Source organism: Erinaceus europaeus, chromosome X (genome assembly GCF_950295315.1).
Source record: "Erinaceus europaeus chromosome X, mEriEur2.1, whole genome shotgun sequence".
Taxonomy (NCBI): domain Eukaryota; kingdom Metazoa; phylum Chordata; class Mammalia; order Eulipotyphla; family Erinaceidae; genus Erinaceus; species Erinaceus europaeus.
In genome coordinates, this window is record NC_080185.1 from 54,490,238 (window position 1) to 54,518,225 (window position 27,988).

Genomic DNA, 27,988 nt, shown 5'->3' on the forward strand with positions numbered 1-27,988 from the left:
AAAGAGCTCAGCAAACTTAGCACCAAAAAAGCAAATGACCCCATCCAAAAATGGGCAGAGGAAATGAACAAAACATTCACCTCAGAGGAGATCCAAAAGGCTAACAAACATATGAAAAACTGCTCTAGGTCACTGATTGTCAAAGAAATGCAAATTAAGACAACACTAAGATGTCACTCCTGTAAGAATGGTATACATCAAAAAGGACAGCAGCAACAAATGCTGGAGAGGATGTGGGGACAGAGGGACCCTTTTACATTGCTGGTGGGAATGTAAATTGGTACAGCCTCTGTGGAGAGCAGTATGGAAAACTCTCAGAAGGATAGACATGGACCTTCCATATGATCCAGTAATTCCTCTCCTGGGGTTATACCCCAAGAACTGCATAACACCCAACCAAAAAGAGGTGTGTACTCCTATGTTCATAGCAGCACAATTCATAATAGCTAAAACCTGGAAGCAACCCAGGTGCCCAACAACAGATGAGTGGCTGAGAAAACTGTGGTATATATACACAATGGAATACTATGCAGCTATCAAAAACAATGAACCCACCTTCTCTGACCCAGCTTGGACAGAGCTAGAACGAATTATGTTAAGTGAACTAAGTCAGAAAGATAAAGATGAGTATGGGATGATCCCACTCATCAACAGAAGCTGACTAAGAAGATCTGAAAGGGAAACTAAAAGCAGGACCTGATCAAATTGTAAGTAGGGCACCAAAGTAAAAACCCAGTGGTGAGGGGTAGACATGCAGCTTCCTGGGCCAGTGGGGGGTGGGAGTGGGCGGGAGGGATGGGTCACAGTCCTTTGGTGGTGGGAATGGTGTTTATGTACACTCCTAGCAAAATGTAGACATATAAATCAGTAGTTAATTAATATAAGAGGGGGAAATCAATTGTATGTCTCAAAGTTTCTCAAAACACAAACTGAATGTTTTTAATATATAGGCTATGTATTTGATATGTGGACTCTCTCAAAAGCCTAGACCAAGTAGATTAGAAGCATCCAATAGCACAGCTATATACAAGATACTGGATACTGTACGGCAAACCATAACAAAGGGACTTTTCAAAGTTAACCCAATTAACAAATAATGTGATGATAATATTAACTATCGATTTTCTTTTTGAACCCTAAGACAGCAGGAACCTCACATCTCCACTATAGAGCCCCTACTTCCCCCAGTCCTGGAACCCTTGGATAGGGCCTACTTTCCCATATGCATCTCCCAATCCAAACCAAATAATATTGCATCCGTCGATCACAACCTAACCAACGCAACGATTGCCACCTCAGACTGTATCCAGAGACTTCACGTGTGGAATGCCAACCCTTCAGCTTTATTACTCGGGTGAGACCTTTCCTTTTATAGTACACTCTAATTTCATCTCAGGTAGTTCACTTTCTAACAAAGTCCCATAACCTAGATATATACCAGTTTCTGTGAGAGAGAGCTTATGTGCACACGTATCCATAAACTACTGCAAAATATATACCTGAAAGCAGAAGTACACTAGAGTTTGCAGTGAGTACCTCCCTAACACTTCCTCTCCACTATTCCAAGCTTGGGATCCATGATTGCTCAACAAATTGTTTGGCTTCATATGTTGACTTTCTTTTCAATCACCAGGTTCCAGATGCCACCAGGATGCTGGCCAGGCTTCCCTGGATTGAAGACCCCACCAATATGTCCTGGAGCTCAGCTTCCCCAGAGACACACCTTAATAGGGAAAGACAGAGGCAGACTGGGAGTATGGACCGACCAATCAACGCCCATGTTCAGCGGGGAAGCAATTACAGAAGCCAGACCTTCTACCTTCTGCAACCCTCAACGACCCTGGGTCCATGCTCCCAGAGGGCTAGAGAGTGGGAAAGCTATCATGGGAGGGGTGGGTTATGGGGATTGGGTGGTGGGAATTGTGTGGAGTTGTACCCCTCCTACCTTATGTTTTTGTTCATTAATCCTTTCTTAAATAAAAATTAAAAAAAAAGAATAGGTGACAGTTCACACTGTAGGGTATACAATTTGCCATGTACAATGACCAGGGTTCAAACCCCTGGTCACCACAGGAGCACTATGCAAAGGAGGAATCATGAGCAGTGAAACAGTGTTGTGGTGTCTCTTCTTCTCCCAGTCATTTCCTCTCTCATTCACTAACTGGATGTTTGGGGGAGTGTCTGTTAAAAGCAGTGGAATTGTGCAGGCATAAAATACCACATAAGCCCTGTTGGCTACTTAAAAAAACTGTAAATAAGATAGGTGTAACAACTTGTGTACCTAGGAGCAAAGCATTAAACCCTAGAAAACTAAAACTGACCCCTAAAAAATTTAAGAATACACAATCCAGCAACAGTAGTAGGACTGACGATAGTAAACCTGAAAATGTTGGTGGTTGTGATTTAGGCTTAGAAATTTGTATGCTGGAAGTACACGGGAAAAGAATGAGATAGGGTGTAATGAGAGAATGAGGGCTAAGTATGTTGTTATTACCAGGGCTTCCTCTTTTGAGGCCGACTTCTTGAAATAAGAAACAGAGAGACAGTAACAAAGGAAGAGATGGAATAGCATTACAGCATTAAAACTTCCTCCGGGGTGATGGAGGCCTCTCTTGAACCTAGGCCACATGTATGGTTAAAGTAAGTGCACTATCAGGTGAGCTACTGTGCTGGTCTGAGGATTAAAAAATTAACCCTAACCCCAAATCTTCATCTGTAATATTCCAGCCTTTTGGTTCATGATTAATCAACAATTTGTATGGCTTTGTATGTTAACTCTCTTTTCAGCAACCAGATTCCAGATGCTACCATGATGCTACCATGCCAACCGCACTTCCCTGGACAGATAAACCCACCAATGTGTCCTGGAGCTCCATTCCCTCAGAGCCCTGGCCCACTAGGGAAAGAGAGAGACAGGCTGGGAGTATGGATTGACCTGTCAATGCCCATTTTCAGCAGAGAAGTAATTACAGAAGCCAGACCTACCTTCTGCACCCCATAATGACCCTGGGTCCATACTCCCACAGGGTTAAAGAATAGGAAAGTTATCAGGGGAGGGGATTGGATAAGGAGCTTTGGTGGTGGGAGTTGTACCCCTCTTGTTCTATGGTCTTGTCAGTATTTCCATTTTATAAATAAATAAATTAATTAAAAATTAAGTCCAGCGCTGAATATGGACCCCAGATCAAATTGATAGGGTTTAAAGTTAACAATATTCATATAATTTTCCCATATTTGGGAGCTACTCTCTTCCCTGATCCAGTTTTCTATTCCTATTTCCAACTCTGACACCACCTCCCCAGACAATAACTTTGGTCCACCTGTATGTTAGCTGTTGAGCTCAGGGAAAAATTAGTAAAGGCATGGTCCCATTGGAATATACCTAAAATAGACCTACTAGCTTTTTCCAAAAGAGATATAAAATCTTATCTGCTATATTTTTGCCTTTAGGTTCATGATTATTAAACAATTTGCTCTTCTTTATATCTTAATGCTTTTTCAGACACCAAGTTGCAGATGCTACCATGACACCAACCTGACTTCTCTGGGCAAATGACCTTACCAATGTACTCTGGAACCTCACCTCCCCAGAACCTTGCCCCAATAGGGAAAGATATAAACAGGATGGGAGTATGGATCAACCTACCAATGCCTATGTTCAGTGGAGAAGCAATTATAGATGTCAGAACTTCCACATTTTGCAGCCTATAACGATCCTGGGTTCATGCTCCCAAAGAGATAAACAATTGGAAAGTTTTCAAGGGAGTGGATGGGACATGGGATTTTGGTAGTGGGAACTGTGTGGATCTACACCCTTCTCATCCTATGGTCTTGTCAATATTTTTAATTTTATAAACAATTTTTTAAAAAATATTTCAATCTCCCCCCCAAAAAAAATGAGTCTAAGTGTCTAGAAGAACAGCAGTGGCCTAACACTTTTGAATGCTATCTTTTCAAAACAAAATATTTGGGGGGTAGGGGTAGATAGCATAATGGTTTATGCAAAGAAACTCTCATGCCTGATGCTCCAAGGTTCTAGGTTCAATTCCCCGCATCACTATAAGCCAGAACTGAACAGTGCTCTAGTGAAAAAATAAAATAAAGTATTTGGGACTGTTAAAAATAGTACTGACATTGGGAATAAATGTTACTTAGAAAAGTTTCATGGTTAGACTGGGAAAAAAGAGTGCACTTGTATAGTGCACTGCTTTGTCATATGTGGCAGGTTCGAGCCTGACCCTCACTGCACTAAAGAAAGTGTTGGTGCTATGGTGTCTATCTGTCTTTCTCTCCCACATCCCTTGCTCCTCTGTTGCTATCGAAAAAAGTTTTAGCATAACTTATTTGTATATTTTTCCCAGATGTCAGATTTAAAAGAGTGAACCCTGGAGGTCCAGCAGTGGTGCACCTATTTGAATGCCTGTGTTACAGTGTGCATGGACCCAGGTTTAAGCCCCTGGTGCCCAGCTGCAGGGGGAAAGCTTAATGAGCAATGAAAAAGTGCTGCAGGTGTCACCACTCTCTCTCTCTCTCTCCCTCCCTCCCTCTACCCCTTCTCTCTCAAATTCTCTTTGTCTAATAAATAACAAATAAAATATTAAAGAATATTTGTAAAAGAGCAAACCCTTGCTTGGCTGTTTTGTTGTCTGGCTATCATGCGGGTTTCACTGCTCTAGGTAACTTTTCAGTGAGAGTGAGCCCAAGAGAGAGAGAGAGGGGGAGAGAGAGAGAGAGAGAGAGACATATTGACTAACTGCATCATAGAAGATTCTTTCAGTGTTGTAATACTTCCACATGTTGTACCAGGGACTTGAACTTGGGCTGAACACATGCCAAAGCAGGCACACTGCCAGGTAAGCTATCACACTGGTCCCATGTCCAGACTGTTTTGACTGTTTAAATGGAGAAAATATTCTGAAAGAATGGAGGAAGCTTTAAGCATCCATAAAGAAGCATGTGACTTTCAGTGGTATTCAAGGCATGGTGGAAAACACATGAACATGTGTGGGGATATACTATTATCTTTTTTTCTTACAGTTGAAAACATAAGCTGTCTCTCCACAAATAACAAAGCAGAACTGTGCAATGGGGCTGAAATTCGATCCTATTCGATCCTATTCTTTATCTGATTTCAGTCTAAAATGCCCCTGTACACTATAATATCTTTCCTATGGGTGGCTCATTCACATACAATTGCTCTGATACCTATTATTATTATTATTGTTATTATTATATTGAAGAACTGCAACCTCATGCGTGTGTAATTTTACTGCTCTTGGGTCAACTTTTTTTCATTCAGATAGGGACATGATAGAGAGAAAAACCACAATGCCCAGTGCTGTTGCACTCCCATCTGTTGTTGACATTAAGTCCTACTCAGTGAGCTATTCATACACACACAAACCACCATCACCATCAACCTCAATCTGCCTTTCTCTCTGTCTGCTTTTCTATTTAGTCAATCTCCTTTTACAAGTTTGCTTCCACTGAAAGGAAGGTATCTCAAATCTGAATCCTATACATAACCAAAAATTCCAGGATAAAGTTCCCACTAAGGGACCCTTCACTGTAAATATAGCAGTGTTCCTTTAGTTGGAAGAGGATTAGCAAAGTTATCTACTTTCAGGATAATTCACTAGTGAAGGATGTAGGAAGCCTTGAACCACTGTTATGATAATTAAATTTAATGATAATTAAAATATAACTTGGATTCCTCATTTTGAATGTAAATACCCACATCTCTGTCTCATCATCCCATTTCCTACCTGGTGTCCCGGGGGTCCTTGATCTCCTTTCAAACCAGGCAAGCCAGGTTGTCCAGGTTGGCCTGGGTTTCCCCTCTCTCCTTTAATACCGCCGTTTCCAGGGAGACCTCTAGGACCTTCAGGACCTGGTAGCCCTTAATAATGCACAAAAAATTACCACATTTCAGTAAAACCTAAGAATGGCAAACAAACATGACTTTTTTTTTGCATGCTTTAAAAATATTGGTCAATAAGTCATATTAGTTTAAAGAATATAATCCATAATATACTGATACATATAAATACTTTTAAAATGTGAATTGAATTATATATCTGTTATTAATGCTGTTTTTGCAGACCTTTTTGGTTTGTACTTTATTATATATTAAAATCTAATAAGCTCATATCTTAAAAATAAGACTCAGAATATTATAACAAAGATTACTCATATAGTTCTTTTTTATTTCTATAAATATTTATATATATATTTATTTACCCTTTAGTTGCCCTTTTTTATTGTTGTTGTAGTTATTGTTGTTATTGAAGTCATTGTTGTTGGATAGGACAGAGAGAAATGGAGAGAGGAGGGGAATACAGAGTGGGGAGAGAAAGACAGACACCTGCAGACCTGCTTCACTGCCTGTGAAGTGACTCCCCTGCAGGTGGGGAGCCCCCGGGGGGCTTGAACCAGGATCCTTATGCTGGTCCTTGCGCTTCCTGCCATGTGCGCTTAAGCCACTGCACTTATATAATGTTTATCTGTTCGGTTTATAAAAAACAAACACTATAGGGACCTTTTCTCGAATTGAAGCACGCATCATAATCCACAAGGGCGTTTGTTGAAACCCCATCAGAGATGTGAGTTTTGTAAGGCTAGGAAGAGGTCCTGTAATTTGCTTTTTAACAATTGCTCTGTTGACAGTCAGGTGTCCTATAGCCAAAAGTTCTGCTTTTTTTCTTGACCTTTCAGCTCTGCCTATTGGTAGTACCAGGGGTCAACCCTGGGATCTCCTACATTCAAGTCCTGTGTGCTCTCACTGTATAACCACTATCCCCCAGGATGTGGCTTCCAAACCACACTTTAATAATCATTACAATGGTTGGAAATGAAATAGAATCAGAGATTCAGGTCACTGTGTTATGGTGAATAGAATCAAATTGCTTCATTTGTAAGTAGCCTGTTTTATTCAGCTTTTATTAGCACACAATTAAGGCAATATTTAAGCAAACTAATGATTCAAACTCATTTTCTTGGCATACTTAGGACATGATAATATTTTCAAGTCTAAGAAATCTATTGATTTAATATAATATGCAGAATTGATTTTTAAAATGTAAAATTACTTATATTTTAAATATCCCTGAAGAAATATATATATATATATATATATTACATCTATTATAAAAAGAAACATAATTTTAAAGTGAGGTTTTGCTAAGTCCTTTTCCTTTCACTATGTCTTAAACTCTTCTTTCTAAATACATAACCAAAGATTTAATGAACACTAAGCAACCAAAGAGAACTTATCATCGGTCACATTTTAATCAGATTGAGGAAACAACTGATAATGCTTACAGAACGCTGCTAAACAGTACCTGAGGCAAACACTAGATAGTCTTGCCTTCAAAGATTATTATGAGTCTCTAAACAATGAATAGTCGACAGCACCTAGACTTTCTTTCCTCTAGCAATCTTAGTTTTTCACTTATTTCAACAAAGACACACACACACACACACACACACACACACACACACACACACACACGACCAGAAAATATATAGAGAGTATTTGAAATAAAAATCTTAAGCATTTGAAGTTAGAAAACTGAGTTCACAGTTACACATGGAGAAAACAACATATTTTTATCTGAAATAAAATTCAGATTTTATTTTCCTTTCCAGCACTTTATATACAGAATTATATGCTTGTTATGCAGCATGACAGTGAGCAAGAACACTAGATACTGAAACTAGAACACTGGGTTTCAACCTCAGCTCCATTAGTCATTAGTTGTTTGACCTTAGTAAGTTTATTAATCTCTTTAGTCACAATTTTCTCTTCCTTAAAAAGGAAATAAAAATACTCATTTCATCAGGTTGTTCCAAAGGCAAATTAACACAATATGTATAAATTTCTTGTCTATTGTATGATAAGAAATATGTAAGATAATTTTAAAATTGTATTATTATCTTCAGTATTAACGAAACTAAAGAACACAGCTTTAAGATATGAGCTTATTTTTAAATTATGTTATGTTATTTATTTATTTCTAGATAAAGGCTGAAAAATGAGAGGGGAGAAGGAGGTAGAGAGGGAAAGAGACAGAGGGACACCTGATTCAACACTTTCCCCCTGCCGGTGGGGACCAGGGGCTTGAATCTGCATCCAATGTAATATGTGCACTTAATTAGGTGTACTACTACTTGGTCCTTATGAGCTTACTTTTATATTTTATTTTTTACTATTTTAAAATTCTTTTTATTTATAAAATGGAAATATTGGCAAGACTATAGGATAAGGGGGTACAATTCCCCCTAGCTTTGCTGACGCATCTTGGATGGAGCTAGAAGGAATCATGTTAAGTGATATAAGTCAGAAAGACAAAGAGGAGTATGGGATGATCCCACTCATAAACAGAAGTTGAAACAGAAGAACAGAACAGGAAACTCAAAGCAGAATCTGACCGAGATGAGCTTATTTTTAATCTTTCAACAATTTCTATTTGGTTTTATACTACAGTATTACTCTGTCATTTGAAACAGAGAAAACAAGCCAACAACAGTAAAACAATCATTCTATCTTTAAACATTTTATATCATATAGTCATATTAGCTCTGCAGCCAGAAAGACAGACTCAGAAAGTCTCTTCACAATGAAAATGAAAGATTTGGAATACAAGTAAACAAACAAAATATACCTGTTGAGTTTAAACTCCCTACTCAAAGGAATCATGTTAAGTGAGATAAACCAAAAAGAGAGGGATGAATACCTAATGATCTCATTTACAGGTAGAACTTAAGAAAGAGGGACAGTTTTCTGGGTCCATGCTCCCAGAAGGTTAAAGAATAGGAAAGCTATGAGGGGAGGGAATGGGATATGGAGTTCTGGTGGCAGCGAGAACTGTGTGGAATTGTACCCCTCTTATTCTATGGTCTTGTCAGTGTTTGCATTTTATAAATAAAAACTTAAAAAATAAAGAATCAAGGACAGAAATGGAAAACACAAAGGGGAACTTGAACTGGTTTGGGGTGTTTTACACACAAAAAAAGGAGTATGGAGAAAGGGGTAGGGAGGGATAAAGAGGTAAGTAGGGTTCTATTGCATGATGATGGAAACGGTCCTAAGTTGGGGATAAGAGTGTTTAGCAGACACCTATCTCTGGATATGAGAAATGTTACCCACGTGTAAACAACTGGAAGCTATTAAAACTCCAATAAGACGATTTAAAAATGCTTAAAAAGATAGCATTTTTCTAAGTAGAATTGTAGTTTCATATATGAGATATCACTTGAATTAGAAAGCAGGTAGGAATCAACACATTAAGAGAAAAAGAAACTACTTATAAATCAGCTGAACAATGACAAGGTAGAATTAAAATAGAATAAAGGGAAATTGTTATGACCCTCTTCCCCAATCTGAAAAGTAATCAGAATACTGTAATCGTTGAAAATCAAACTGGGCGTGTTGTTGGGACATTGTTCTTTCAATAGTTAAATGGAGAAACTGAAAAATCTGCATTTTATTAATTCAGACCTCTAGCTCTAGAGTTCCTTATGTTGAGGTTAATGCTTTAGTAATAATATATGAAATGTACACACATTTTAACAGTACTCAGTAAGTAATTTTCCTTCCTTTGCAGAAAATAGCTATGAGAATACAGATCTCAAACAACAATAATAAAAAATCAATATGCCACAGTTAAAAAATGGGTCCTATGCTTGCTTATTTATATGTCTTAACAAAATCTTAATGTTAGTACATTTATTTTGAAATTTTAGTATTTTATATAAACCACCCATTATTAGTAATTGAAACCACAAACCTGTCATTTCAAAATTATTAATAATTAACATTACCTTTACCATAATGTTAGTTACTAAAACAGGAGTATTTGAAGAAAATAGTACTCTTCAATGACTTCTAAATTACAGCAAAATAAAAAAGGTGCATTTATCTTATTATATGTGCAAAGCATTAAAAAAAACAAAAACAAAAAAGAACTGACCAGTGAAGAGTCTAACCTTGAAAACCTGGGAAGATCAGAGTTCACCAAAGCCCAAAGATCGATGTTAGCAGAATCAGACATCACACAGTACAAAATAAGATTATGAATTAGAAGTGATTCACATTATAGCAAAAGTTAAACAATAATCCTCCTTATAAGATTTATTATTACTAATGCAGAATCAGTATACAAACAGAAATAAACAGGGATATGGACAACCAAACCTTTTGAAATCAAGAGTTTATTCTAGAAAATAAGTTACTGGTTACTAAATACTAATTAGTCATTCATTAAAAAAAACACATAGTATTCTATGGAAGATATCATGTTAACACTTCTACTGTGGCTTTCCAAAAGTTAGCATTTTAAAACATTAAAGTTGATAAGACAGCACCATTTCACTGACAGTCTTCCACTCCATTCACAAAAGAATACTTACAGATGATGTTTTGTTTATTCTGACCTCTGACATCATTGAGTAAAAACTTGAGGTACAAATATTAGACTATCTCAAGGAGGTACAGTTAACTTCTCAAAAAACACCAATGTCAGTTGAGTGCAGAAATTAAAATGCATTTTTGCAATTGCCATTTGTCTTCCTTGAAAACCATTTCATGAAGTCATCTTCTGCATTAAAAAAAATATAATGCACCAAGAGGCTGCTTCTGTACCTTTATAAATTCCAATAAGTTATTCAAAAGAAAAAAGAAAATATATACTTGTTCACCAATGAACTTGAAAATGAAGAGTTGAATTTTTAGAAGATATGAAGACTTTCGGTGAAGAGGTGTTTAAAAATATTTCCCCATGCAATATCCCAATCCAGTCTGCAAAAATATATTTACTTTATTATCAACACATATATTAAATCAGGCTAATTAAAAAGATAAGGAGCCTGTAAATAGGATACCTATTCACTAATACTAATTGGCTATAAGCACATACATATTACTTTTCTTACAAGTCTTGCTATGAGCTTTATTTATTTTCTTAACCAGGGCACTGATAAGCTCTTGCTTTTAGTGGTGCCAAGGTATGAACCTGGGACCTTAGGACCTTGGGTATGAATGTGTTTTGCATCACCACTATGCTATCTTCCCGGCTCATAGGATTATTTATAGTGTGGTTGGCAGAGGAAATGAAATTGTGCTAGGGCACTGAATCCTAGGAAGTTTGAGGATAGAAAGTTAAAAGATCTCTGACCTTTTCTCAGCTATATTACTCATATTTGAATTCCGAGCAATTTAGTATCTGTTTTTCTTATAGCATTGTCTTCTCTCTTCTTTAAATCATCTTTATTTATTTATTTATTGGATAGTGACAGCCAGAAATTGACAGGGAAGGGGATGATAGAGGGATAGAGACAAAAAAGGCACCTGCAACACTGCTTTACCACTCGCAAAGCTTTCCCTTTGCAGGTGAGGACCAGGGGTCTGAACCTGGGTCCTTGTGCTTTGCAACATGTATGCTCAACCTCCTGGTCCCCAGCATTGTCTTCTATTTTTAAAAAAAATTTAAAATTATTTTATTATTGGACAGAGACAGAGAAATTGAGAGGGGAGCAGGAAGATATAGAAGAAGAAAGACAGAAAGACTACTGCAGCCTTGCTTCACCACTTGTGAAGTTTTCCTCCTGCAGGTGGGGACCAGAGGCTTAAACATGAGTCTTTTGCACACTGCAGTGTGTGTGCTCAACCAGGTGTACCACCACCTGGCTTAGCACTGTCCTCCCTAACCTTCCTTGCAACAGAAAATATATGTCAGAGCACTGCTCACTTCTGGTTTATGGTGGTGCCGGGAATTACACGTAGAACCTCAGGGCCACATGCATGAAAGTCTTTTCCATAACAACTATGCTAACCCTAGCTTGTTTTTAAGATCAAATTCAATTTTTAAAGACATCAATGTTTTTATATTTATTTATTACTGGATAGAAACAGAGAGAAATTGAGAGTGGTGGAGGAGATAGATAGGGAAAGAGACAGAAACACCTGCAGCCCAGCCTCACCACTTGTGAAGCTTTCCCCCTGCATGGGAGACTGGGACTTGAACCTGGGTTCTTTTTCACTGTAATGTGTGTGCTCAACCAGGTGTGCTACTACCCAGCCCCTCAAATTCAATTTTTAGCATAACAACCTAATCTCTACCATGTACAAGGATACAAAGGTTAGCTAGACTTAAGCTCTGCTTTTAAAGGCCTTCCAATAAAAGTATGTGGTATTATGTAAATGGTGGATATCATATTACATAGGTGCTAATCATATTGCTATGATTCCTACCTAAAATAATTCATAATTTATATGTGCTCAAAATAGAAAAACCAACAATAATGGTTCCTAGAACATTTTATAACTGAAATACATGATACTTCACTCTAAGTATCAGGGAGAACTTAAGATCATATCATAGCAAAACTTGTAAGACTTTCATTTTATAAGATAACATTTTAATGAGTTATATGCCAAGTCAGTTTTCTACATAAGATCTTCAATGCATTGTTTCTTGAGTGACCAACGACTCTTAAACTGAAAACCAAAATAAATGCAAAGTTTCCTACAAAACTAGTAATAACTAAATACAAGCTTATGAATTTATGTATATTAAACCTAGCTTCCATTTAAGGTTTCAATCTTCAAATGTTGCAAAGAAGAGAACATCTTAGAAAGGAACACTAATTTTGAGGACTTCTGGCAAGCAGGAATTTCTTAAATCAATTTTAAAGTAATGAAGCCAGTTTTCTTTACTTCACTGAACCTATTTTTTAGTACCTCAGAAGGAAGTAATCTAGCTGACAGTAATGTTTGGAAGTGATGAAGACAGCAGATTTCTATGTAAGTTAGAAAGGGGATGACCCCAAAGTAGTTCAAAGTATGTGGCCAGGGGAGGTGGCTCAGTGAGTTCAATGTACAGCATGAAGGCTTGGAGCCTCATCTTCAGCTTTTAGCATTACATATGATGAAGGGGGTGCTCTGGTCATTCTCTCTGTCTCTCTCTCTTCTCACTAAATAAATTAATGGATACATTTAAAAATTATATCTTAGTTTCTTTTGTCTTTTTGATAGCTGGGTAGCAAGCACTTGTCTTAATTTTTTTTAATGATTCTCATTTAGGAAAAACAGTAGAGACTGATGGAACTTTGGAGGTAACAGAAAACAAAAACAGAGATAGGACCCCGTTTACTATGGTTGAGTCTTACAAAATGATAGAAACAGTTTTGCTGCATCACTTATCATATTTATAACTGTAACAAGAGGTCAGATCATAACTATCAATCCACATAACTGCTTTTGTGAAAGAGTGATGCATGCTGGCAGTACAACAAACACATAACTAAGTGTCAGAGAGCCCTAAGTTGGATTACCAGCTATGCAAATAACTAACAGTATGATTTCAGCAAGCTTCTTAACATTTTGGAGCTTTGGCTTTTTCATATGTCACAAAAGCTCCCCACTTAACTTTGGATAGGTTGCTCTGAACCTTTTTCTGAACTAGCACTTGCCTTTGAGCTCTGTCACTGTTCTACTAAATTTAGATTTAGCAAGAATCATTCTAAGCCATTTTAGGGAGAATTCATTCACTCTTCATATTTATGAACCTTAAGTCTTTGGTCTGACTTTAACAAGAATGCTAGTATGCCAGTTCAGCATCTGTCTCCACTTGGTAATGTTTCACTTACAGACTCACTTTACTACTTCATTATGAAACCCCACTTGTCTTTGTATTAAAATCTGAACTGTTTTTCTTCCCTATTTTATTTATTTATATTTTTTAACAAATCATTTTTTTAATAAAAAAGGCAATGAATGCATCTTGGTATGCTATCTTTTTTTTTTTTTTTTAATCTCTGGGGCTTGGTGACTGTACTATGAATCCACTGATTCTGGAGGCCATTTTTCCCATTTTGTTGCCCTTGCTATTGCCCTTGTTGTTGCTGTTGTTGCTATTGTTGGACAGGACAGAGAGAAATTGAGAGAGGAGGGGAGGACAGAGAGGGGGAGAGAAAGACAGATACCTGCAGACCAGCTTCACCACTTGTGAAGTAACCCCCCAGAAGGTGGGGAGCCAGGGGCTCAAACCAGGATCCTTACACCAGTCCTTGCGCTTTGTATCATGTGCACTTAACCCACTGTGCAACTGTCTGGCCCCCTTTCTTCCCTATTTTAATACTCTTACCTCAGCTGCAACAGTCTTGAATAAGATCTGTGCTGCCATCATTAAGAAGTATCTAGTGAATGATATCTCACTGACAAATATAAACACAACACCTTCTAGATCTGACATTTTTTGGTTCTAGGAAACAATGGATTTAAGGAGAAAGTAATTGGGGGATCTAGATAGAGATAGAAGGATTACTATAAAGAAATTTGGAAAAATCATGAATTTTAATTTCAAAAAAAAAGAAGAAATAAAATTTAGGGACTGGGCAGTGAGGTACTTGGTAGAGAGCATATGTTACCATGTGCAAGGACCCAGGTTAAAGCACCTGATCTCCACCTGCAGAGGGTATCCATCCTCCCACTTCTACCTTCTGCACCACCAAAACAACCTGATCCATACTCCCAGCAGGGGAGAAGTGATAGGATGAAGATAAGAGGACTCTAAACTCCAGCTCCATCAGCACCCAGAGAGAGAGAAGGAAAAAGAGAGGGACACATGGAGGTAGCTATGATGTCATGAGTGGCTTGGAGGGTAAGAGAGGACTGAATCAGGAGTAAAAAGGGGAAAATTATGTATAAAGTTGGACAGATAGTTGTAGAGACGATGGTTGCTCCATGTCCACAACCTTAGGGAACCTATGGTGAACTATAGTGCAGAGACTGATGATTCAGAATTCTGGTGGTGGGAATGGTGTGGATTTAAACCCCTGCTGACATGTAATTTTATAAAATAAAAAGTTAATTAATTAATTAAAATGATTAAAAGGTTTCTAATCTGAACAGGTAGTATTGAGCTTATTCTTTCTGTACCTATTAGTACATTTTCACCATAGTAAGTTTTTAAAAATGTTTCATTTGGGAGTTGGGCGGTGGCACAGCGGGTTAAGCGCACGTGGTGCAAATCGCCAGGACCTGCGTAAGGATCCCAGTTCGAGCCCCCGTCTCCCCACCTGCAGGGGAGTCGCTTCACAAGCGGTGAAGCAGGTCTGCAGGTGTCTGTCTTTCTCTCCTCCTCTCTGTCTTCCCCTCCTCTCTCCATTTCTCTCTGTCCTATCCAACAACAATGACATTAATAACCACAACAATGTTAAACAACAAGGGCAACAAAAAGGAAAATAAATAAATAAATAAATATGTTTCATTTATCTATTTATTTATTGGATAGAGATAGAAATCAAAAGGGGAGGGGAAGATGTAGATAAAGACAGATTACCTACAACATTGCTTCACTGCCCATGAAGCTTCTTCCCTTTTTGCAAGTACGGGCTGGGGGGGGGTCTTTGGGTCTTTGTGGATTGTAGTATGCTTGCTCTGTGAGGTATGTCTTTGCCCAACCCACTAAACCCACTAAACATACACTTTAATTAATTAATTAATTAATTAATTAATTAAAAATGTCCTTTACCAGAGCACTGGTCATTTTTGGATTATGATAATTCAGAGAACTGAACCTGGGACCTTGGAGCCTCAGGTATGGAAGCATTTTACATTCATTATCCTGTCTCCCCCATCTGGTTTTTAAAACTTTGTGACATGTATGACCCAGGTTCTAACCTTGGTCCCACAGCTTTGAAGAAAGTTTTGTGTTGTAATCTCTCTCTGCCTGCCAATTTCCCTCCCTAACTCTATCAGAAAATCAAAAAAGAAAAAAAATTATGATAATAAAAAACTGTGAAGATGGCATGGTTTGGAAAACTATTAGAGATATGATAAGCCAATAATTGCATACCTTTAGGATACCATAATACAGATTACTGTTATAAAATTACACTTTTTTAAAATTTATAGTATCATTTCATTTACACTGACCGATATAAAGCAAAAATAAAAGAATCTACTGCATATAAAGCAAAATACTGTACAATAAACTATGTGTACTATCCATTTTCAACTAAAATAATAACATTTTTTAAACACTGATTTCTAGTTATGTATTTTGTTTTATTTCAATAGACTTAACTCTGCAAGTTTCTGAAAACTTTCAAAAATAGATCAATATGTTAGAACTGAGTTGGCATATATGTTCTTAAAATATATTTATTTAAATACTTAGAAACATTAGGTCCATGTATACACAAATATATACATAATGCATATAATGCAAATAAATGAATAAATATACACATATAAGAAACATTTCAAACTTCATGCAGTTACTAGTTTGGAGTTAAGGAGCTAACCTGGAGGACCTGGACATGGATCAAAGTTCACCAAGGCCCAATGTCATCATTAACAAAAAAAAGGGGGGAATAATTGAAATTGTTAGAAATAACGAGAAACTAAAAGCACTGCACTAAATTCAAGTTAAACTTTAGTTCAATAAAATAATACTCAAGTTCAAAATCATGCATCTGTGTATAAACCAAATTATCAACACTTTTCATCAATACTAAGATAAAAACAGCATAAGTGACATAAATTTGAAAGGTCAAAGTTATTTTATTTCTTAGTAATTATTACTGTGAAATTAGGAGAGGAATTCATTCTAAGAGCAAATAGGTTTAAAACTCCATCTTAATTTGTAGTTGAATTAATTCTGGTCACAAATATTCATCATTTGTGTGCTTTTAACTACTTTTTATTATTTCTTTAGAAAGATGAATTTTCAGAAACACATTTGTGACTAATTTCATAGTTATATATGAAAGTACTATTCAAAAGTCAGCTCTATTACTAGTGTGAATGATTAACCACAGTGTTAACTGACACATAGAAAAGATAATAATTTGGTTTATTTCAATTATGGCATGCCTAACCAAGCAATAATTTTTGTCAGTTCTTTATAATACATGCAACGGAGTTAATATAGCTGAGGAGATACTCACTGGTTTACTTCAACAGCAAATGAAATAAAAATTTAATAATTTCTGTGGTCTGGGAAGTGACACAGTAGATAAAGTGCTGGACTCTCAAGAGTGAGGTCCTAAGTTCAAGCCTAGGCACCACATGTACCAGAGTGATGTGTGGTTCTTTCTCTCTCTCCTCCTATCTTTCTCATCAATAAATAAATAAAATCTTAAACAGAGAGAAATTGAGAGAAGAGGGGAGGACAGAGGGGGAGAGAAAGACAGACACCAGCAGACCTGCTTCACTGCCAGTGGAGTGACCCCCCTGCAGTTGGGGAGCCGGGGGCTCAAACCAGGATCCTTATACCAGTCTTTGTGCTTCGAACCATGTGCGCTTATCCCTCTGCGCTACCACTCGGCCTCCAGAAACTTTCATTTTTAATGTATCTAAAAATAAGCTAGACTTTCAAAAGATAGAGACAATTGCTTTGTTCTTTAATTATAAATATCATTTAAAAAATCAATAAAGGCAAAGTTCTCAACTACCAGAAATATAAAAACTGAATTTTAAGTCTCAAAAATCTGTGAATACTTTATTACCAGTGATTGGACTCAGCAACATTAATCCAGGATGTAAATGAGCATTTTCAAATTTAGTAGAATGAAATGACAGAAGACACAAAATGAAAAGTGAATGTGATGCAAAATTGAGACTTCTAGAGAAGTTAACAGAACATAGATGAAATACAAACATGAAGACGGTATGGAGAGATCATTATTCAATTTAATCATGCTGTGATGGATAAATTTGATTGTCTAGTTCCTAAAGAAAAAAAATTGTGCTCGGTGACATTTGCTGATCATACGAGAGAACCACAGCAACACTTTTGATATGAACCACAAGCATCTATTAGGTGATCACTAAAATGGTTTCTGTGATGACATGCTGAGAACTTCACACTTAAAAATACAATGACATCTTGCTGCCAGGTTATCAGTATACCTTTATCTTTAATAAAAATAAACAAACCAAATACTTCCTCTTTTTCTCCAAAATTGGTTTTTTTCCTTCAACCTTGAGTAAATGATGAAAATATCACTAAAAGAATTATTAGAAATTATGGAAATGGATGGAGTTAGGTACTAACCAAGCTATTCATGGCTAATCTTAGATTACGGTTTTGAAAATTCTAATTAGTGAATAACCTGCCAGCAAAATAAAATTAACAAATAAAATATAGCACCCCCCTACTGTTTCTGTACATACCTGGTCTCCCTGGAGGACCTTGGGGTCCTGGTTTCCCTTTAGGACCTTCTAGAGCTGGACCTGGAGAACCAGGAGGGCCTGGGGGTCCCTGTACCCCAGGAAATCCTTGAAAACCCGGTTCACCCTTTGGACCTGGAAGGCCTGGGTTTCCTGGTATGCCAGGTAATCCTCCATCACCCTTTTGACCTATGCAAATAAAGTAACATTAGAAAACATACAAAGTGATCCTATTGATCTTAATTATTGGGCTAAAACTATTTACACTTATTGGAACAAATTATGTATCTACAAGAATCATTTCTACCACCAAATTCTCAACCCACTCCAAAAACCAATTCTACCTATTAAATATATTTATGTTATTAGAAGTGTTAATTAGAGTATTTTTTATAAATGTAGAAATAATAATAGTTTGCATACTGTTTTTGTGTTAAGATATAGAGCAAAGATTGAAGGATAAGAAGTAGTGAGAAAAAGTAGCAAATATGAAGTATTTATAAAAGTAAGTTCATGATGGCTGGAGAAAATTTATAAAACAAGTATTTTGAGACTAATGAAAGATATGGATCTTTACTGGTTACTATGGCCCTCCAAAGACTAACTTATCCGACATTTAGAATCACAGGCTACATAAACTATCCTAAAGACTTCTATTTATGCAGAAGCAATACTATACAAAACAATAATATTACAGTGGCACATTAAATTAATAATATTTGTGTTGGGATAATGGGGAAGATATTGGATTTTCTAGGAGAGATGTATGTTGTTTGAAAAGAAGTCTATAAAATAGCCAATGGTCATTTCAGAACCCAAATATGCATGTGCATACATAAATTCAATCATTAAATTAGTTATGACTACTAACAAAGAAAGTAAGGACAAGTAAGGAAAGGCAGATGAAAGTGTATAAGTATTGGCTCAATGTGAGATACACATTAAGATTTGAGTTTCAAGAAACATTTGTATAACTGATGTATAGTTCTATAGATTTTATATTGCCTTGATACTGTTTTATCAAGAGAAAACACTTTTTCCTATGGCTAAAAGAGGTTAATGATTTTTATGATATCAATGTCTTACCATTTTTGCTTTCTATTATTTTATTACCATTTGTGAAGTTAATAAAGAGGCATCTATATGTAAATTTCCTGGAGCCCATACTTGATATATTACAACTCCGTTTGCTAAATTGATAAATAATGATACAAAATGTAACTCTAATTTTGAGCTGATAGGGATTTTGTCTGCATATTATAACGGTAAATGATGGAAACATAAAGTAAATATACTGGAGAATATTCTTTTTATGGAATCATTTAGTAAGTTATTAGTTTACCAGAGAGTCCTGGGAGTCCAGGGGGTCCTGGGAATCCAAAGCCTGGTTGACCTGTCAAGACATAAACCAAAAACTTTTAATTCATTAAGGTTTTTAGATGTTTTAATGCATGTTATACAAAGTATTTTCAACATGGAACTAAAAATAAAGTGAGAAAACTATATGAGCATATATTCTATTTCTGATGAGTTTTGCTCTAGTTTACAAACTAAACCATTCTTGAGAGTAGGGTGGTAGCACAGCAGGTTAAGCACATGTGGCACAAAGCACAAGGACCATCATAAGGATCCCAGTTCGAGCCCCTGGCTCCCCTCCTGCAGGGGAGTTGTACCACAAGTGGTGAAGCAGGTTTTGTTTGCAGGTGTCTATCTTTCTCTCCCCTCTCTGTCTCCCCCTCCTCTCTCCATTTTTCTCTGTCCTATCCAACAACAATGACAGCAACAACAACAACAGCTACAACAATAAGACAAAAAGGGCAACAAAAGGGAATAAACAAATAAACACAAAGAAACCAAGCTAACCCATTCTTATATATACACATAAAAATGTAATATAAAGAGTATAATGAATGGAGGTCATTCAGAGAAACTAAAAAAATGCGTAAGTTCATAAGTTCTTAATATGAAAATATGACAAGAAAGGATATGTTTTTCATAAGAGGGAGACACTTGGGTGACTAATGAGGACCTGAGTTTTATTTCTGCAGTTATGGAAAAGGTACAGTAATACATGCAAAAAAAAAAACTATATAGAAACAGGCTTGAAACCAAAACAAGCTTCTAAAGCAAAGGACAAAAGGTTGGCTGAGGTTACCCTATCTCAAGAAAGGAATCATCCTGTGAAATAGCAAGCTATAACTGGAAAGAGATGTCTCAGGAATGGAACCTTAATCTAGAAAGCAGACAGCCATGCTGAACAAAAGTACAGGCACTTCAACACTATTACAGAAACTTTAGCCAGGTGGAGGTATACCTGGTTAAGTGCAGACTTTATAATGAAACTTTACAGAAACTTTATAATGACCACATCACACTAGGAGACAAGAAATTAAAAGTCACAAACTGGGTAGGTATTATGGTAGCAGTCATCCTACATCCTCTGAAACCATGCAGACAGTGGGTTGGCAGAGTCACTATAGTAACAGATGCTGGGGTGGATTCTTGAAGGACAGTCCCCACCATCCCTAGACAGCAAATGTATTGAGGACTAACAGATGTTTACTGAGAGTGATAATGTCATAATTTCTAACAGAAAAGCAGATCCTGAGTGGTTCTTAGATCATTGACGGTCAGCAAACAAACTACACCCTTACAAATGTCCTGTGGATCTCCCAAAGAATCATCAGCCAGTGTGGGGTTCTGCTTCCTGCTTTTGTAAGACCAAAGTCTACTAGATTCTGTATCACACTAGCCAACAGAATTACACAGTTACTATCTGTATTGAGACACCAGTCTCCTTTCACATCTGAATTCCCACTTAAAGCACCCCCATGACTACTGAGCACTTGTAACCTTGAACTCCTGGACACTATTCAGGTTGGCTTGATCTTGTTATAATCTCTGCCAGGCACTGTGACTATGTACCCATTACCAAGGACCATTCAAGCACAAATCCACCTCAACCCAGGTCCTTATGGAGCATCAAACATAATGAGAAGACAGAAGAAATCACCCGTACTGATGGAGGAAGACAATGAGAAGAAAACTGTGAGCTCCAGAGAGCCATGCAAACTTTCTTTGTTTATTTTTATATTTATTTATTCCCTTTTATTTCCCTTTGTTTTATTGTTGTAGCTATTATTGTTGTTATAGATGTTGTTGTTGGATAGGACAGAGAGAAATGGAGAGAGGAGGGGAAGACAGAGAGGAGGAGAGAAAAATAGACACCTGAAGACCTGCTTCATCACTTGTGAAGCTACTCCCCTGCAGGTGGGGAGCCTGGGGCTTGAACTGGGTGGGATCCTTATGCCGGTCCTTGCTCTTTGCACCACATGCGTTTAACCTGCTGTGCTACAGCCCGACTGCTCCTCTGCAAACGTTCTAAAGGAGATTGCAAAGCAATAGACTCAAGGATGCTCAATGAAATGTCTCTGGAATAAAACTTCAACAAATCCAGCTTTCTGGTCCTTTTTCCAGCCATGACATCATCTCCTCAGACAGTAACAAGGATCCACCTGCATATCAGATTTCAGGCTCAGGGAAAAAAAAAAACTGGTATAGCCACAGGCCCTTTGGAATATAACTAAAATATGCCTACTAGCTATCTACAGAACGGAGACCCCTCCCCAACTCTTCATCTGCACTATTCCAGCCTTTAGGTTGATGATTAGTCAACAACTTGTTTTGGTTTTATATGTTAACTCTCTTTTCAGCCACCAGGTTCCAGATGCTAACATGATGCCAACCAGACTTCCCTGGACAGACAACCCCACCAGCATGTTCTGGAGCTCCGATTCCCCAGAACCCTGCCTCATTAGGGAAAGAGAGAGGCAGGCTGGGAGTATTGATCAACCTGTCAACACCCATGTTCATCAGGGAAGCAATTACAGAAGCTGGACCTTCCACCTTTTGTACCCCACAATGACCTTGGGTCCATACTTCCAGAGGGTTAAAGAATAGGAAAGCTATCAAAGGAGGGGGTGGGATACAGAGTTCTGGTGGTGGGAACTGTGTGGAGTTGTACTCCTCTTATCCTATGGTTTTGTCAGTATTTCATTTTTATAAATAAATAATAAAAAAACTTCAACAAATTGAGGGAAAGTATGAAAAAAGTCATTATATATAATTTTTTCTGCCTCCAGGGTTATTTCTGGGGCTCAGTGCTTGCACCCCAAATACACTGCTCCTGGAGGCTATTTTTTCTCTTTTTTTTGTTGTCCTTTTTTTTTAATCATTGTTGTGGTTGTTATTATTATTGTTGTTATTGATGTCGTTGTTTGGACAGGACAGAGAAATAGAAAGAGGAGGGGAAGACAGGGAGAAAGACAGACTTTTGTTTAAATTTTTCATATTATTTATATATACATTCATATGTTTTATATGTGTATATAAAGGATTTAATTACTAAGACATATAAATGTAGATAACATAAGAACAGTTGAAGAAGATTATTCATGTGATAGGATACCAAAAAGAGAAAAGAGAAAAGGATAGAAATAATTTTTTAATATTTATTTATTTTGGATAGAGACAGAGGGAAATTGAGGAGGAGATAGATTATGAGAGAGAGAGAGTGAGAGAGAGAGACAGAGAGAGAAACCTGCATCACTACTTGTGAAGTGTTCCCATGTACTAGTTGCTTGAACCTGGATCATTGCACATTTTATCATGTGCACTCTACCAGGTGTGCCACTGCTTGGCTGTTTGGGATAGAATTCTTATTTGAAGAAGTAAGAGCTGAGAATTTTCCCCAAACTGATAAAGGAGCCAGAAACTCACAACCAAGAATTTGAAAGAGTTCCATACAAAATAAACCCAAACCAAAACATACTACGGTATGTTGTAATTAAACTTGATACAATAAAAAATAAAGAGAGAAACTTAAAACGCCACAATAGAAAAGTGTCACAAGAGAACAGGGAAGATTATCAACTGATTTCTCAACAGAAACTCTAAAAGTCAGAAAGGATTGACATATTTAAAAGATTTCAACAGAGAGGACTTCATGTCAGTAATTACCAAATTAGATTATAACTCATATTTGAGGAGTGCCAAAGGGGTTTAAAGATAAACATTAAAGAAGTTCACTAACATTAAATAAGCCATGCCACAAGTGGCAAACGGACTTAAATAAAATGAAAAGAGAGAATTATCTCATTCATATGACTTATACAAAGAAACAAAGAAAGGGGAGAAGCAAATTCCAATGAAACAACCCTTTAGGCTCAGGGTATAAAAAGTAAGTCAGTGCATGGGTTGAAAGTGTGGAAGAAGTCCAGTGAGCTTTTGTAGAGAGATTTTGGTACTTTGGTGCTAAGTACACTGCAGTAGCATACTTTTAAGAGATAGTATACTATACTTCTAAGCCATTTACAGTCTTGTAAACCAAACATACCTTAAAACAAATTAATTTTTGAAAAGAAGGAGGAATTAAGGAAAAAATTTGAATTCAATATTCCTAAAATACTATGGAAGAAGGTAATTAGGAAGGGAAATGGGTGGGGTAGTCTAGAGAATAAGAAAATACATGTATCTTTGTTGAGGACAAAACCAGGGAAAAGTAAAATTAGGGAAGAAATCAGAAACAATGAAAACTTACCTGGTTCACCCTTCTGTCCAGCTGGTCCTGGAATACCATCTTGCCCTGGTTTGCCTTTTTCACCAGGGGGTCCCAGTAGCCCTGGATGACCTCCACTACCTAAAAAAAAGAAGATAGCAGGTTACATCCATATTACCAATCCCTATTTCCTTTCATAGCATCATTTCTTTCTATACTAGCTCTCAACAGTTTCATCTAAAAGATGTGAAGAGTCTCTGAGATACTACTTTAAGTCATGTCTTATGAAAAAGAAACATGGAAGGCTAATAGACATACATAAAAAAACTCCAAATGATTCATCTTCAAGAGATATCAAAATAAAGACAACAATGAGATACCATTTCACCTCTATGAGAATGTCGTGCATGAGAAAGGATAATGACAACAAATGCTGGAGAGGTTGTTGAGGCAAAGGAACCCTTCTACACTGCTGTTGGTCCAACCCCTGTGGAGAGCATTTAGGAGCTCTTACAAGGTCAGAAATGTACCTACAATATGACCCAGGAATTCTTCTCCTGGAAATGTATCCTAAGAAACCAAACACACCCATCCAAAAAGATCTGCGCATACCTATGTTCATAAAAGCACAATTTGTAACAGCCCAAACCTGGAAGGTACCCAGGTGTCTAACAACAGATGAGTGGCTAAAAAAGTTGTGGTATATATATACAATAGGATACTACTCAGCTATGAAAAATGAATTCACCGTCTTCACCTCATCTTGGACGGAGCTTGAAGAAACCATGTTAAGTGAGATAAGTCAGTAATAGGATGAATATGGGATGATCTTATTCATGGACAGAAGTTAAAAAAGTAGGACAGAAGGGGGAACCCAAAGTAGAGTTTGTACTGGCTTTGCTGTATGGTACCAAAGTAAAAGAATCTGGGTTGGGAGGTATGAGTTCAGGTCCTGGTGCACCATGGTAAAAGAGGATCTAGGTGGGGGCTTAGAGTGTTTTTTCAGAAAACAGAAATCTTACACATGTACCAACTGTATTTTAGGCATGTGATTACAGTAAAAACAGTGGACTATATTTACTGTTGACTGTAAATTGTCAATCCCCTAATTAAAAAATAAAAAGCATAAAATTCTTCTTCTCCTCCTCTTCTTCCTCCTCCTTCTCATTCTCCTTCTTCTTATTCTTTTGCCTTTAGTTGCTGGTACTATGAATCTACTCTCCTGAAGGCCTACCCCTTTTTTCTTTCCATTTTATTTGATAGGACAGAGAGAAATTGAGAGGAGAGGGGAAGACAGAGAAGGAGAAAGACAGACACCTGAAGACCTGTTTTACTGCTCATGAAGTGTTCCTGCAGCAGGTGGGGAATGGGGGTTTGAACCTGGGTACTTTCACATAGTACTATGTAAGCTTAACCAGGTGCACCACCACCTGACCCCCAGTTTCTCATTTTTTTAAAGATTTATTATTTCTTTAAAAGAGAGACAAGGAGTACACCATTAATCCCCCTCAATAGAAATAACACAAAAGAGAGACAAGGAAAACATGCTCTGCTTTGGTTTAGTACTAGATTTTTTAAAACAAATGTTTACTTAATAGGATACAGTGCTCATAAGTGTCTAAACTACACATGACAACACAAAGTCTCAAGACAGAATAAGCGAAAATTAAAGGACACAGCTTGAATTTATTTACGTACATTTTTTCTCAAATTGTTTTATCCAGGAAGTAATGATTTACAAGACGGCTGCTTTCTCATGTGTACAGTATCCTATCTCCCTGTGTTAGATGTCTCTTTACCACAGCCACCACCAGCTGAAGCTTTCTTCCACCATTGAGCATTAGGTCTCCTGTGTCCTCTCAAGTGTCACTCCCCCTAGCTCATTTAGGTTCCTTGGCTCTACTGCAATGGACCAAAGCTACATGGCTCTCATTTTAATGGTTTTAGAATATCCAAGAAAATAAAGTTTTGGGCTGTATAAGTGCATAACAGGTCTTATACGGGAACAACTCATTTACTTTAGAATTCAGTGAACAAGCAAAAGTGTTATATTTTTTTTCCACAAAGTGAGAGAGAAAGAAAAGAAAGAAAAAAGTTATCTGCTATCATAGATTACTTGGAATAATTTTCCTTGGAAAAAATGAAGCCTCCTTTCAAACAGATCCCATAATGATAATTTAAATAACATATTTAGTTATCTACTTTGGGGGTTTGGCAGTGGAGCTCCCAGTTAAGCACACATAATGCTATGAAGAAGGACCCATGCAAGGACTCAGGTCCAAGCCCCTGCTCTTTATCTAGAGGAATGATGCTTCACAAGCAGTGAAACAGATCTGCAGGTGCATTTCTCTATCCCCCTGTATCTCCCTTCCCCTCGCAGTTTCTCTCTCTGTGCTATCCAATAAAATAGAAATTAAAAAAGAGTTATCTACTTTGTATTTAACATGCAGTAGTAAATGAATGATCATCATGTTTCAGTGTCTTGAAAATGTTCATAGTTCCCAAAAACGACCCGAGCATTTCAAAGCAGAAAATACTCCTGTTGTATGCTTACCTACAGGACCAGGCTCTCCTGGAAGGCCAGGATTCCCAGGAGGACCACTTATACCTTTCGGTCCAGGGGGGCCTGGGGTTCCTAGAGTAAAAAAAAATTTCAATTTAATAACAAAAGAATAAATATACTGCTTTATACATTTTTAATTTATCATGTCAACATAGAGAAAGAAAACCTCAAAAGATGCTGATATTTAGGTAAGATTACAAATACTTTTAGGTTTTAAATTTATTTAACAAGAGATGGGCATCATTATATATTCATAATAAAAAAATCACTACCATACTGCACTGTTAGAATTGGTAGGGTTTCATTATGTGGATATACCCCAATTTTTCAATGATTTAATGATGATTAACAATATTATAGGATAAAAGGGTACAATTTCCACCACTAGAGCTCTGTATCCCATCCTCTTTATTGGAAGCCTCCCCATTCCTTATCCCTATGGGAGTATGGACCAAAATTCCTCATGAGGTGCAGAGGGTGGAAGGTCTGGTCCCTGCAATTGCCTCTCCACTGAACATGGATACTGACAGGTTGATCCACACCCCCAGCCCACCTCTATCTTTCCCTAGCAGGATAGTATACCCCAAAATTTAAATGTTGCACATACGGGTTGTTATTGGGCTTTGAGTATCATAAATATCTAATCTTAATATTAAGAGGAATACAGTCTATTTTCAGTATTTAGCGATCATTAATAACATTTCTGTGTTTTGTGGACATGTGTCTTAATTTGTACTAATACCCAAGACAGAAGTAGAGACAGACACTCAGTCAAGAGACTAGGCAAATGGTGAGTTTCATTACAAAAAAACTACCAAACCGGTTTACCCACATTTGGGAATTACAGTTGCTTCAGATCTTTGAAAACAAAGTTATATCAGTTATTTTAACTACATTTCTCCTAATAGGTATGGAGAGCTTGATCCATTTCCTATTCCTTTGGATTTATTTTGCAATAAATAAGTCACCTTTTCTTGTGTTTACTGGTAATTTACATCACTTCTTCATAAAAAGTCCCTTTAAAGCTTTCCCCACTTAAAAAAGTGGGTTGTGGGGGCGGAACCAAGATGGCAACTTGAAGTTAACCCCTGGTGTGAGCTGAGAAAAGCAGCTTTTCAACCTGGGATTCTCAGGAGAGGGAAGGATTTCTGACCATTGTTGCCACCAGGTTCCAGATGCTACCATGATGCCAACTGGACTTCCCTGGGCAGATGACCCCACCAATTTGTCCTGGAGCCTTGCTTCCCTATAACCCTGTCCCACCAGGGAAAGAGAGAGAGACAGGCTGGGAGTATGGATCAACCTGTCAATGCCCATATTCAGTGAGGAAACAATTACAAAAGCCAGGCAGACTTTCCATCTTCTGCACTCCATAATGATCCTGGGATAAAGAATAGGAAAGCTATCAGGGGAGGAGATGGGATACAGAGTTCTGGTAGTGAAAATTGTGTGGAAATGTGCCCCTCTTATCTTATTTTGTTAGTGTTTCCTTTTTATAAATAAAAATTATAAAAAAAAAGAAAAAAGTAGGTTGTGTGTTATTATTGTATTATTGAATCCTGTAGTTGAACAGCAGTCATCTGCCAGATATGTTTTGAAAATACTTTCTCTGATTTAAGACTAGCTATTCATTTTCTTAATATTGTCCTTTGATGAGCTGGAGAACTCAAATTCTTTTGGAAAATGATGT

At 37.2% G+C, this 27,988-nt stretch overlaps 1 protein-coding gene across 6 annotated transcripts in view; it reads right to left on the minus strand.

The window, feature by feature from the left end:
- The window catches only part of COL4A5 (collagen type IV alpha 5 chain), a 271,709-nt gene that overhangs the window by 28,821 nt on the left and 214,900 nt on the right, over positions 1-27,988 (minus strand). For 5 of the 6 annotated variants that reach the window (XM_060183117.1, XM_060183115.1, XM_060183116.1 and 2 more), the window contains 5 exons: positions 26,290-26,370; positions 23,778-23,876; positions 19,521-19,571; positions 18,182-18,367; positions 5,766-5,899 (listed from right to left, as the gene is read on the minus strand). In XM_060183117.1, coding sequence (XP_060039100.1) covers positions 5,766-5,899; positions 18,182-18,367; positions 19,521-19,571; positions 23,778-23,876; positions 26,290-26,370 — 551 coding nt within the window. Of the gene's footprint in view, positions 1-5,765; positions 5,900-15,258; positions 16,318-18,181; positions 18,368-19,520; positions 19,572-23,777; positions 23,877-26,289; positions 26,371-27,988 lie in introns of those variants that run through there. The other variant, XM_016191471.2, reaches the window with a different exon arrangement.